Source organism: Athene cunicularia (genome assembly GCF_003259725.1).
Source record: "Athene cunicularia isolate RWA chromosome 12 unlocalized genomic scaffold, athCun1 chr12_part1, whole genome shotgun sequence".
NCBI lineage: Eukaryota > Metazoa > Chordata > Aves > Strigiformes > Strigidae > Athene > Athene cunicularia.
In genome coordinates, this window is record NW_020799116.1 from 8,620,508 (window position 1) to 8,633,533 (window position 13,026).

General features: G+C 43.4%; 1 protein-coding gene across 6 annotated transcripts in view; it reads right to left on the bottom strand.

The window, feature by feature from the left end:
• Positions 1-13,026, bottom strand: part of FOXP1 (forkhead box P1) — a 343,548-nt gene that overhangs the window by 7,691 nt on the left and 322,831 nt on the right. For 5 of the 6 annotated variants that reach the window (XM_026857386.1, XM_026857384.1, XM_026857383.1 and 2 more), the window contains 3 exons: positions 8,734-8,855; positions 6,551-6,620; positions 2,731-2,897 (listed from right to left, as the gene is read on the bottom strand). In XM_026857386.1, the coding sequence (XP_026713187.1) occupies positions 2,731-2,897; positions 6,551-6,620; positions 8,734-8,855 (359 nt within the window). Of the gene's footprint in view, positions 1-2,730; positions 2,898-6,550; positions 6,621-8,085; positions 8,356-8,733; positions 8,856-13,026 lie in introns of those variants that run through there. The other variant, XM_026857385.1, reaches the window with a different exon arrangement.

A 13,026-nucleotide genomic window follows, 5' to 3' on the forward strand; every position in this document is an offset into this window, starting at 1 on the left:
GGGAGAAGAGAAATTAAGAGGAAAAAAAAAAAAAAGACAGGGTTTCCCATTTTTATTTTTATAGTAGCAGAATTTCAGCACATTCCTTTTAAGTAGATGCCTAAGAGCCCAGAAGGGGTTAACAATAAATAACCTTGCTGAACACAGATTCCCCTTCTTTTCACATCTGAGTAATTCTTTTGTTTGTCCACTCTGGGAACAGAGGAGTTTTTAATAAAGCTGACTGTTGTTTAAAGCCACTGAGTTCTGGTGGTGCACACAGCATGTAGTAGTTTGCTTTGTGGCTACCTTTGGAGCATATCAGGATGAAAGTGTTATGTCCCCAAGCTGTAATTATGCGACTACTTTCTAGTGTTTCAAAAGGAGGGAGAGGGAAGGAAAAAAAAAACCCACCCTAGCTGTGGTTCAATGTGTCATAAAAAGGAAACGAATGAGCGGTAATAAGACTTCAGCTAAAGTGTTAGACTTCTTAGCTGTCATGTTAACAAGGTCCTTTAAACCTTACAATAAAGTTTAAAGCTTGATTTATTCTAATATACTGAAATTGTTTAAAAAATAATTTGCATTATGACAAGGAAATCTGTTCTGAGAAAAAAAAAAGAAAATGTCATTAACAGAGCAGGCTTATGGAAAATAAGAGGTTGCACAGTGTCTGGAAATTTGCTGTTGACTCATGATTTTATTTAGTAAACAGGGCAAAGACCTCGACATGCGAATGGTGTTCTGGCTTTAGATCCCTTCAAACTACTTCGAAACATCATTTTAATGGGGAAGCTCAGAGGCTGGTATTGGAACATCACCCGGCCGTATTTTACTTAAGCAAAAAGAAATGTTCAGCAGAGAACACATATATTATCAATTCTGAGAAAATGAAAACACTCAGGAAACAATCATTTCCATATTACAACAGAAAATTGGATTTTCTGGTGAATAATGAAAATGAGGCATCCCTCCCCCCGACCTCCTCTCTCTCCAGTATTTGTTCTGTGCCCCTCACCTGGGTATCAATGTGCTAAGAGATGATTATTAAGTGCAACAAAGGCCACGGCTATGCACAGTTCTGGAAGATGTCCTAGCCTGTTTCAACTTGGTTATTTTTCCCTCCTCGCAGTCTCTTCAAAGACAACGAAACCTTAGGTGAAATGAGAAGTGCATGAACTACACTAGCCTTGAACTTGCAAAAAAATAATTACTTGGATTAACGCAACATCATAAACGTTCATCCCTGTCTGTTAGGCCAGGAGAAACCCTTGGGAGAAGTCTTGTTTCTGGAGAAAAGCCACGTCCCTCCACTCCTCCTTCACGCCGGCCCTACGTGGTCACGGGCAGAGGATAACAAATTGTGACTGAAACTGCCTCAAGATGAATCCGTTTGTGAGAGACAGAAAGTGTGTCATGCAACGCTACTTTGGGAGAGATAATTAATACTGCACAAACAATCACTGGAAAAGCTAAACACATTATTTGAATGTTTTGAAGTAAATGGTAAAAGACAATGTTTAAATTAATTATTAATTAAAAATGAATGTTGCCATCTTTAAAGATTTTTTTTCAAAGCACTCTGTGCACTGATTTAAAATGCTGCAATATCAAAGTATCCCGAGTCTCAGATTCCTTCGTGCCCCCTCCCCTCTGACAATACATTATGCAGGTGGGAAACTTTTTTGCCATTAAATGCTAATTAGTTTCACAACTAATTACTATCACGCTATTAGGTTAATGTTTTTCTACTTTTTGATTTAGACTTACTTTTGTAAATCCCTTATTCAAATTACTTTGAAGTAAAAGACTACAAATTAGTTCTCTTTTTAATGCGTAATGTGAGCTGTGGCAAGTCAGCCAGTAATTTTACAGCCTGTTTTAAGGAACAGGCAGAAGAAAGGCAGCGTGGCTCTCGCGCGCGGTCACTCGCACAGGTAGCCAACCGCTCCACGGAGTTTTTAGAGAACTACAAGAGTTATAAACTCCGGCTTACTCACCAGCTGCCAATTACCCGCTATGTAATTTGAGGGGAGGGGGGAGTTTACAGCTTTGCGAACTCACTCCATCACCCCATAAATACTGAACACACCCATCGGGGCATCACACCCTTCCTGCCTTACCCTTTCCTGTGCCAGCTCGCTGCCCGGGTGCCATTCACGTTGAGCAGGGACAGCGATCCCCCATTACTTCATGTGGTTATATATGCACTCATTATACTGCCGTCTGTTGCTATAATGCTCCTATTAATTTTCCTTTTGATATTTTAAGAGCAATCTATAAATCACCCAGACCTTCACATGTGCCATCGTTAGTGCTTAGCAAGACCATTGTGCGTCGAGTGGGTTTTTTTTTGTTTCAGACACACCAAACAAGTCCATTTCCCAGCTCTGTCCCACTGGCTGTGCTTGTCATGTGGACCGAAGGGGAGAGAAATCACATTTTTTTCTCCAAGAAATGCAGCCGGCCTATGAGGTTTTGCAAGGTTTAAAGAAGAGAACTGCGAACAAGTTAACAATTTTACAGCCCTGTGTGCTTGTTGGACTGGACTGAGCTGATCGGTTTTATGTGGAGATTGGGAAGCAGCCCTTTTATATTCTAATCACCCTAAGCATGTTCCCTGATGGAGGTGTCGGCTCTCACTGCTCCATCCATGAACCTCAAGAACCAACCACGAACGTCTCCAGAGTCACATTTCGGCAGACGGCGAGACAACGCCTAGAGCCCCGCACGCGCCTCTGCCGTACTTACATTGCTTGCATAGGGGAACGTCCTGGACTACTGTCACTCCCGTTACTGTTCGTATGCTCCATTGCACCGTTAAGCTCTTCCCTCATCGCGTTGGCTAAATTGCCCAGAGTGGGATTTCCCATGGAAGCAGTAGTGTATAGAGGTATACTGTTCTCAGCCATTGAAGCCTGCCAAGGACACAAACAAATATATTAAGAGCCGTGACTAACGTTTTTATACATTGCACAACACATACATTTATTCCAAAACATTCTCCACATTTACATTATTTGCAATTACTGTTTTTTTCGATATTGTGCTTTCTGATAGGTATTACCCTGATTCCACCAAGGGAAATTTAACATCATTTACATCTGGGTTTAAGCATTCAGAGCTGTATTGGCTTGTGACAGGACGGAGCTTTCCATTCCCTATTTGGAATTACACCCCCTGGAAAAAATAAAACGTCCTTTTCCTACTTTCATTTTGCAAAATTAAGTTTGGGGCTTTGGGTTTTTTTTGTGGCTTAGGTCTGGGTTTGGGTTTTGTTTTTAATGAAATGAGGAAAAAATTAGAAGTCGCTCGGCTGATAACTCCTTCCTACTAGAGCAAACAAGCACCCAGCGGGAGGGCAGTGTTACCAACTTTGGTTTTTCTCATGACGCAAGTGCAAAGCTGAGGTTAGCCCTAACTGGATCAGTCCGAGCTGCACTGATCTACCTGAAGACTGAACCAGTCCATGTGAAATTTTTTAAGCCTCAGCAACGCTGCTCTTACCTCAGCTATTACAGATCTGACCATTTTATTTCAATTTTTCCTTGTTCTAAAGAAATACCATGCAGAGGCACACTGGAGTTAACTTTCTAAGTGGAAATCTTTGTAGGAAGTGAATGAGCTGTTAAATATTTTCCTTCTGATTCCCACCGTTCTGCCTGCTAATATTTACTGTGTGTCAGCATTAGCTCATGTTGACAGCACAGTCCTGTGCCCGGTGCGGCAGCGGTGGGAGCGCAGAAGCCCCGAGCGCCGGAGGAGCCGGGCGTTTGGTGGGGATGGGATGCACGAAAGCCGTAGGCGCCCAGGGACTCAAAGGACATTTAACCATTTCACCCATCCCAGCTGGATCCGGGTGACATCATCCGCAGCTCTCTGAGCCGTGTCAGCGCCGGAGAGCCACAGACGCTGGCTCGGCAGCGCTCGACCTGCTCCGGGGGGAGGTCAGCCGGCTGCGGCGGCGGAGCCAAAAAAATCCATCAGGCTCTGGGTCTGCATGATGCAAGCCCTGCCCGTGGGAGGGGAATTCATGCAAACGTACTCCCCACTGAATGCTCTCGTCTGCTCCTAATTTGTGGGACAAAACTCCTTGCTTGTTGCCATCCGAGCTGGCAGAGTTGCTCCCAGGCGAGCACAGCCAGAGACCAGGGTGGGGGGAGATGGGATGGGAAGGGGGGGGCAAAACCATCCCTGACTGCAGCATCTTCAGGAGCACGGCCCCTTTTATTCTTCCTTACGTTGACCTCTCCATGTGCAGCCCTACGTGTCACACGTGATTACAAAAGCTATTCTAACCGGGAGGATTATTTTTATCTTCTTGATTCAACAACCAGCAAACTCATTGTGATTAAGGGATGCAAAGAATGGTTCACATTTCCTGCACTTGGCAAAATAATGACTCAAGTTCTTCACCCATAGTGATAACTTGTAATTGCAGTAAAGCAATTTACTGGGGGAGAGGTGGGACACAAGGAGTATCTGCTATAAAGATAATAATAGGGGAGGTGGGTGTTTTGGGAGCCCCCGGCGACCCGTTGGGAAAATAGAGCACTGGTGTCCCTGTACCTTCCACACAGAGAGGGGGGAGAGAGCTGCTTCTTCTCCCTGGCCACGAGGGAAAACAGATGGAGGAGATGTCAGAGAGGTCTGGGTGAAGGAGAGGGGCGGCTCTGCCACCCCACAGGAAAAGAAAAACACAGCCCAGCATCCTGGCAGCACACTGCATTGACCCCTGGCCTGCAGAGAGGCGGCTGCCGCGCTCACAGGGATGCGCAAAGAGCTGGTCTTTGCAGATGCCTGCAAAAGCTGGGGGAACACTGCTCATTAGTTATTAATTAGACTGAACGTAGGCACTGCCGGGTAAAGCGGCCTTGTGTCCTAGGAGGAAGGTTACTGCCCAAGCAAGGGCTGAGCTGCCCACGCGGCACTGGCCACCTGCACGGCTTCACCCAAACCTCTGTGCAGCACCCGCCAGGATTCTGCCTCCCAAATCCAGCAGGGTGAGGAGGGAGAGGACTGAAGAACCTGCTGATGTATTTTCAACCTAAACAAGGACCTGTCTCAGTGCAATGAATATTGCTTCCACCCCATTCATTACAGGGGGCACACAAGCAGTAGTAAATCTGGCTCTTCTCTCCATCAACTCGGTTCACACGATGCTACGGAGGGGCATGAGTACATGCCACTTCCAGGAAAAGTGGGAAATGGAAACAGTTTGGAGGTTATCACAGAAGACAAGAATGGATGAAGATGACGACAACGACACGTGTTTCAGAAATAAAACACGAACAGTTCCGTATGATAAGCATATTAATTGAAATTAGTCACATAGTTAACAATGTGAAGAAATGCAAGATCATTTCATTTTTGCCTTTCAGCCTCATGAATGTAAAATGTGCTTGTAATCTTAATACTATTCAAGAGACAAAGCAGTCTTTAAAAATCACACTTCACAAGACTCAAGGGAAAATAAGTTACTAATGAATGGTATTTACAGTTGCTTCATTTAAACATGCTTTCCTTTGCTTTTCAGAAGTTACTGCATAAACTCAAATAATGAGAAGAAATGCAGAACATCGCTTTTCTCCCAATAATCTGTTTCTTGGTTCTGAAAAGAGAAGTCTGCTAAACCTTCCACAAAACACAGCTGCCCAAGCAAATAAACACGGCCATCAGGGAACTTCTCGAGAAGTGACCCTCAACAAACAACCGGGGTGCAACCACGCGCAGTGTTGCCTCCTGGATTAATTCACACAGTATGGAACAGGCTTGAACCCCCACACAAACACATCCTCCCCTGCAAACTCAGAACACGGTAATGCATTCGTATCTTTGGTTCATACAGCAAATACTGACTTTACCTGGGATTTCTGAGGTTGACTTAGGAATTTTTATAGAGAGGGGATAAAAAATGCCACCCTAATATACAGTACATGAAAAAGGGCTGGAGACGCGCACACTTTCAGGCTGCAAGTTATTTAATTGTGCACCAACACTTTGTGTATTTCTACATCGTGAAAAAACATAATTTTTGTCTTACATTTACAGTACAGTTTAAACCAATAAAAAATATGGGTTTTTTTTTCCTATAAGAATCACAATGTTTATTTTTTACCAACAATAGGAAGATATGCAAAAATAGCCCTTAAAAGAAAAAGGGGAAAAATGATCTGCTTTCTCTTTAAACCCATGAACAATAGAAGGTCACGTGCCGCAGTATCCTATCATTCAGCACATTAATAGCTGTGCTAGAGTAATTACACTTGTGGTATTTTTGCCTCAAGTGAAATTCTGAAATAAGAGGATGGAAATTATGATACTGCTGATAAATATTAATAAGTGAACTTTTAATTTTTTTGCCACAATATTCAAAATGCTAAGCATCTAGCTAATGCTGAAGCAGCCTGATATGTGTTTGCCTCCAGGGACTATGATGCTTTATGCACTTAAGAAAAAAGTTTAACGGAATTAAAATTTAATATCTAATTAGAGCAAGGCTAATATATTTTGAAATGAGTGGGGAAGACACACACCTCTGTTGCATATTTGCTACAGTCGTTAATCTTACCTGTAAAGCAGCATTGAGAGGTGTGCAGTAGGTGTGGCTGGTCTGTATGTTTTTAATAAGAGAAGGGTTACTGCATAAGAAAAACATAAAAAGGAGAGTTAAATGTAACCAACTTCTGTGCGAGTGTTTCAAGCATGTAATGCTTCCTCCCACACCAGAAAACTAGAGCTGAGACTGTTTCTCCACACAAGTTCTCTTTCGTATCTTTTTTTTTTTTCCTTTTTTTTTTTTTTTCAAATTTAAATAGCTGAGATTTCGGCTATGGTTATTATATTTGCCTTTACTAAATAAGGAACATCATTATCTCTCGACGTTACCTCGCCATGTGTTCTACTACCCTGCGTTAGTAGCACATCTTGGCATCTCTGCTCATTTTAGCTGTGTTCAGGAGAAATTCTCCAATACTCGTCATGTCTGGGAGCCAGTAACCATGTAATGGTCCATCAAGAGGAGGCTATGATCAAAAGCATCATGGGACATTTTAAATATTACTTCATGCAAATCACTCTCCAAGTTGCTGGCAGCAGAGTCCCTCGCCATGGAGCAGGGGACTGCCATGCGAGAGGATCTGAGCCCTGTTATTTCCTGCCAGGCAAATGTCCCCGGCGAGCGGTTGCCTACACCATCGCCCCAAACACTTTGGAGTTGTGGGCACGGAGACAGAACGGCAGGTGCTGCTGCACCACAGTGAAGTGGTATGGACCATGCAAAACAACACGCTGCCCTAAAGGCCATTTTAAGAAAAAATATTCTGATGTACTCTTTTGGACCCTTATTTTAGTCATCTTTTATATAAAGGGCCAGATTTGAGGAAAATGAATGCCAAGCATATCTGCTCTCGTTAGTGGGCATCCAAGTATCACTGGTTCCATCAGAGAAGAAAATAATTTTTTGTTAAAAATCATCATATTCAAACCAGATAAAAAGTGCCAATGCAAAAAAATCTCCAAAAAGTTTTATCGCTCATGGACATATTTATTTTTGTTGTTTTTCACGTGGGAATAAACCATGTGAGAAGAGTCTTAACTGAACCCCTCCCACAGGGACCAGCAAGGATCAGTTGTCCTGGAGAGATGGCCTTCGAGTAAAGGTCAAAGAAAATTGCTTTGGGAACCCCAGGAATATTTGTGTGTGGTTGCTGTAGACACAGGATGGCCTGTTGATCATAATCTTTACAGCTGGTCTCACTGCATCTCAAAGTTTTTAAAGTTAATTCAGCATTTCTGTTTTATAAGCACCTTACTCTATTTCTGATTAAGAGCTGCAAAACAGAGCATACACTGAAAGCAAAGGAAAACATCAGAATTAAAACTTATCTGAAGCCTTTCCTGGCATATACCTGTTTTCCTGACAGGTCTACAGCAGCATATCTGCACTAGCGTGGATAATTATTTTAGTCTACATTGCACTATAAACAAATGCTATAACAAACATGTCAAAGTAGAGTTATTACTACAGGCATTTGGATTATCAGAGCAGGACACACAAAATACACATAACAACCAAAAATTTAGTTTCTTTAGCAGCAAAGGTGATGTCACTATTTCGTGAAATGCAAGTCTACATGAGATGGGTAAATCATGCAAAGCAAAGCAACAGCAGAAAAAAAAAATTAAAGCAAGTAAAAGCTCTTACTGTGCAACAAGCTCGCCAAAGTTTTCATCAGGGCAGTATTTTCGAGGACGGCCTCGTTGAATATGACGGCCACGTTTAAACTCTTCATCATCAACAGTCCAAAAGGACCCAAACTCATCCTCTACTCTGATAAAGCACTTATGCAGTGAGAGGTTGGTGCGAATGGCACCCTGGGACAAGAGCAGCAGCAAAGGAGATGAAGTGGAAACAAAGGGACACGGGATCGGGGACAGAACAGACATCAAATACAGGGAAAAGGAAAAAGAAAATAAAATGCAATAAGCATAAGCAAATGGTTTGTGAGGGTTAATATGCATTGCCACCTAAAAGCTACTAGCATGTGATGCAACAAACACCAAGCAAGCAGGGTCAGGGTACTGGTGGGCATACAAACAGTAGTGATGAGATGTTTGTCTTGGTTTCCCTTAACTGAAACAATGCGAAACCACCTGTGGTTGGTCTAACACCAGCTAGCAGCCAAAAGCCTCTACGTTAAACTGTAAGCATGATCCAAGCTAGGCTAAGAAGTTCAAACATGGTGGACATACCCACTGATCTTTTGTGGCCTTCGTTTTTGGAACTCTAGTTCATCCACTGTCCATACTGCCCCTTTAACGTTTTCTACTCGCACAAAACACTTGTGAAGACTAAGATTATGACGCACTGCATTCTGCAGCAAGTATAAAAGAGAAAACATTCAAAAACTTTCTATGAGAAAATGCTCATCATTGTCCAAGAACAGCAGCACAGTCAGCTTGACAGTCCTCATTTTGCAATGTTAAGCCCCTTCCCCTCCCCGCACCCGCTTGCTTTCCCCGGCTCTTTACATCTTATTTTGCAAAGACAAAATAAATACGAAAGCTTAAACCCAAGATTAAAAATTCAAGTTATTCTTATCAATTATCCCCAGTGTGAATGAGAACAGCCATCATTTTAAGCATGCACATAATACAGCACATTTCATACAAGAGGAACATTGCTTAGACATTTTCAAAACAAATATATACGCTCTGCAAAGAGAAACTTCTCCTCTCCTGGAAAAGAAAGCAGTTAGAACAGAAAGGATTTCACACAAGTACAGACGGCTCAATTTAGCAGAGAGGCACTGGAGCTAGTGTTGCTGTGGTTTCCCACAGCTGGGCTAATGTGAATCAGGTGCTGAACCTCCATCCACACCCACGGCACGGACCAAGGGCTCGGGGGCTCGGCAGCACCCCACCGGCCAGCACGGCACCGACTCCTGCCTCCACGGCTTGCTCTTATATGGAAGTTGGCTCCTATTTCTGGCAGACTACTGTACTGACTGATCTGAGCCTCTGCCAAGTGAAAACATGAGGAAGGCTCTCCGAAACAAAGTGATAATATCCCCACAGCTCATCACCCAGAGGGACCTGCGCTCATGGCATCCGATGCTCAGACGTCCTCTCTGCAGCTCAGCGCTGGGGAAGGATGAGCCCCACCAACCCCTTTGGCGTGCTTGGACCTTTGCTGCAGCCAGACATAATGAGACACCTCACTTTGTCACGGCAAGCTGTGTGGCCTTTCTGTCCCTGTTCCCTCTGAAACGTTTCTGAGAGCCTTGCTATTCCTCAAATGGAGTGCCATGCTCCTTCCCCGTTTTGTGAGCTTTCTGAGCAAATACTCTACTACAAAGCCACTCAGATCTGTACATGGAGCTTGTCCCCAGTACTGCTGAAAGGGGCTTGGTAAACAGGGAAAACAGAAGAAGCCATTTGCTGAAAATATGCAGGCGAACAAACTCCATCCATCATCACTGGCACCATTGATTTAGTCAATCTGGTTGACTCGTTAGCAGGCACAATGCCAGCCAAACACATGGCCTGGGTCTAGGCAACCAAGAGACTACAATTTTTTTTTCCCCTTCCCTCGTTGTAGTCTTTTTTTTTTTTTTTTTTTTTTTTTAATGAACATCGGGTCTGGATGGTGAAAGGGAGCTCTAATCATGAATGTCTAAATCACTGTGCAAACAAAGGGTACGCACAGTACATTTGTCATGTAAATTAAGAGGCAGTGGTGTGTGTGTGCCTGGGAGGGGAAGGCTAAGAGTCTTTTGCTACTTTTCCATTTCTCTGCAATCACTAGCACAGTCCCCACGCTCCCAGCCCTGGTACAGAGGAAGACTCAGGGCTCGAACTGCCTTTGCTCAACAGATGCTTGAGGGCAAATGTGTCTCCTATGGCTGTAGGTGCCTGATCCCAGCATTTTGGTTTTTCCATGCTGATCTGCTTGTGAACTGGTGGAAAAATAAACTTTGAATATGCTTTTCCTCTTAGCAAGTCAGAAATCTAACAGAAAGTCAACCTGTCCATCAGGGCTCTTTCCTTCTTCCCTTACCTTCTTCTGTTCATTTTTTTTTCATTTTTTTTTCCCCCCTCCCACCTCTTCCAGATTTCACTACTTTGGAAATTTTTGGCAAAATCCCTGAATTTGAGGTGAAGGAAAAACATGCAAACGCCCCACACCTTTTGGGCTAAAATCAGCCAGCTCAGCAACTGTTGGTGGGTGCCGCACTAGTGCAACCCGACACAGGGCTGCCGGCCCACATCTGGGTAACTCAGGCAGTTTCCTGTGAAAATGGGAACACTGTCAAGTCTGGAGCAAAATGTAAGAATAATAACGCTGTTTCCCCCAGTGAAAGCTGATCTTGTAGTTCATACAGCAGTTGATCAAACGCATACAGCAAAGTTCAGCGAAGGGAGTCCTCGGAGTTTGTAAACAGTCTCTAAATACATGGTTGAGGAGAAATATTTGTGTTCTTCTTTAAATAAATTTTATGCTGGAGAAATATTTTACAGTCTGTTCTTGTTCTCTTGAAGTCAATGTGCAACTGATGTTCAAGGCTGCTGGATCGGGCTCTTGCTGGATATGTTGAGACAGACACGTTGAGTATTTGCAAGACGTCCATGAGGTGCTGCCCTCACTTTCTATTTTCCATGTGATCACTTATTTAAGGAATTCATGGCAGAAAAAAAATTGTTTTGTTTCCCCTGCCTCTGGATACTGGCTATCTAACAGTTCTATTTGAACAATACCCCAACGTTTCGGAGCCACACCTGCAGCTCGTGCCTCATGGCTGCGACTCAGTGCCAGCAAATTACTCCAAAAAATAAAAGCAAACAGACATTGCCTCTGATCTGTCAGAACCAGTTCACAGTGCTCCCCCAGCAATCAGCTTAACAGAAAAATTAGGAGCTATTATTGTAAGATTATATATTTACCTTGTTAAAAATATTTGTATGCAAGCCACTTTTGCAGAAAAATTACCCTGAACATGCTTGAATGTAGTAAATGAAAGGGTTTGTTATTTTAATAAGTGCTCAGGCTCTGCTGGTACGGCATTTTGGGAAAGAGGTTCATTTTTTAAAGGCCTTTATTCCTGTACTCTTCTGTGTTTTTGAAAGAGGGCTCAGGAAATCTTGCCCGCACCAAACCCTGACCCTAAACTTGGGGAACACTGACCCAAACGCCCCCTAAGCATAAGCCGAAGGTGAACGCAAATCATCACGTATACATTCAAATTATTCAGATTCTGCAATTAGCCCCTTGTGCTTGTTCTGCGCCCCGTGGGCTTCCCGTCATGCCAATCCAGAGCTGCATTTTCATCCCTGCTGTTCCCGAAGGCTGGCATAAATCTGCGCAGTCTTCAGCACGAAAACCTGCATTACTTCAAGCGGTTGCCAATTTTGCTAGCGCTGGTGGAACCTGGGGGGAAGCTTTTCTTTTTTCCCTGTTAAGTGAAGCAGGACCTGGACACCTGAACTAGGTCAGTGTCCAAGAGGGGTCTCCAACGGTACTTGCCTCCTCGGGACACACCTTGCCCTTCTGCGAGCCCAGCAGCTGCCGCAGCTCAGCCTCTCTCCTCCTCTGCTGAAGCACACTGTCAGTGCACATGGATTTTACGTGATGCACAGAGCTCATACCTAAAACTAGCCTCACAGGAGATACGGCCAGGACTGCCTGCTGCCTTCTTTCACTCCCCCCTCTGCTTCCCTTCCCTTTGCTGCTGGAATTAAATAGGATTTTTACTTCAGCACCCACACCTGCAGCTGCTGAAAAGTCCTACTGGAACCATTCCAGCAGCAAAAGACAGGCAGGTCTAAAAGGATCTTAAATCAAGGAAAGTTAATTTCCTTTCTGGATAGTAAGGAAGCTGCAAAGTGAAACACTGCTCATGTTTTCCAACTGCAGTGAAGAATCAAAGCAGCAATCACAGAGACTTTTCCTAAACGCTCTTCTAGACCAAAGTTGAAAATGTACAAAATTGTGCTGGGATATGAATTAAAAGCAAAACATGCTACTAAAACCCAAGCTAACTTCCAAGGACCATTTTTAGCTCGAGACAGGACAAACAGAAAGAGCTGATGTAACAGCATATATGGGATATACTCAATCCTACCTGGTCATCTGAAGTTGTTTGAGAGCAACAGAGTTGTGTAGATTAAGAGAGACTCAAAGTACCAGGGATGCAATTTTTACAGCGATAAAAGATCCTGTTATTTAATTCAGTGATCTGTAATTGCACCAGCTTCAGAAGCCAGCATGTCTATTATAATGCTATATATAAGGGAAGGAGTGGCCCCCTCCCAAATAAAATAAAATTAACTCCCCAGACCTCTTATCGAACAATATCTGAGACAGTTATGGTAGGAAATCGAAGTGCAAATAACAGGTTTATTTCTGTTAAACACATTCCTTATTGTGGGGCTTGCTTCTTGCGTATTATGTTCAGTAAGCTTCTGCGTGAGATTAAAAAAAAGAAAGGAAGTTTATAACAGTGAAGTTAAGAGTCAACTGACTGAGGAAAGAAATCCACTGATCTA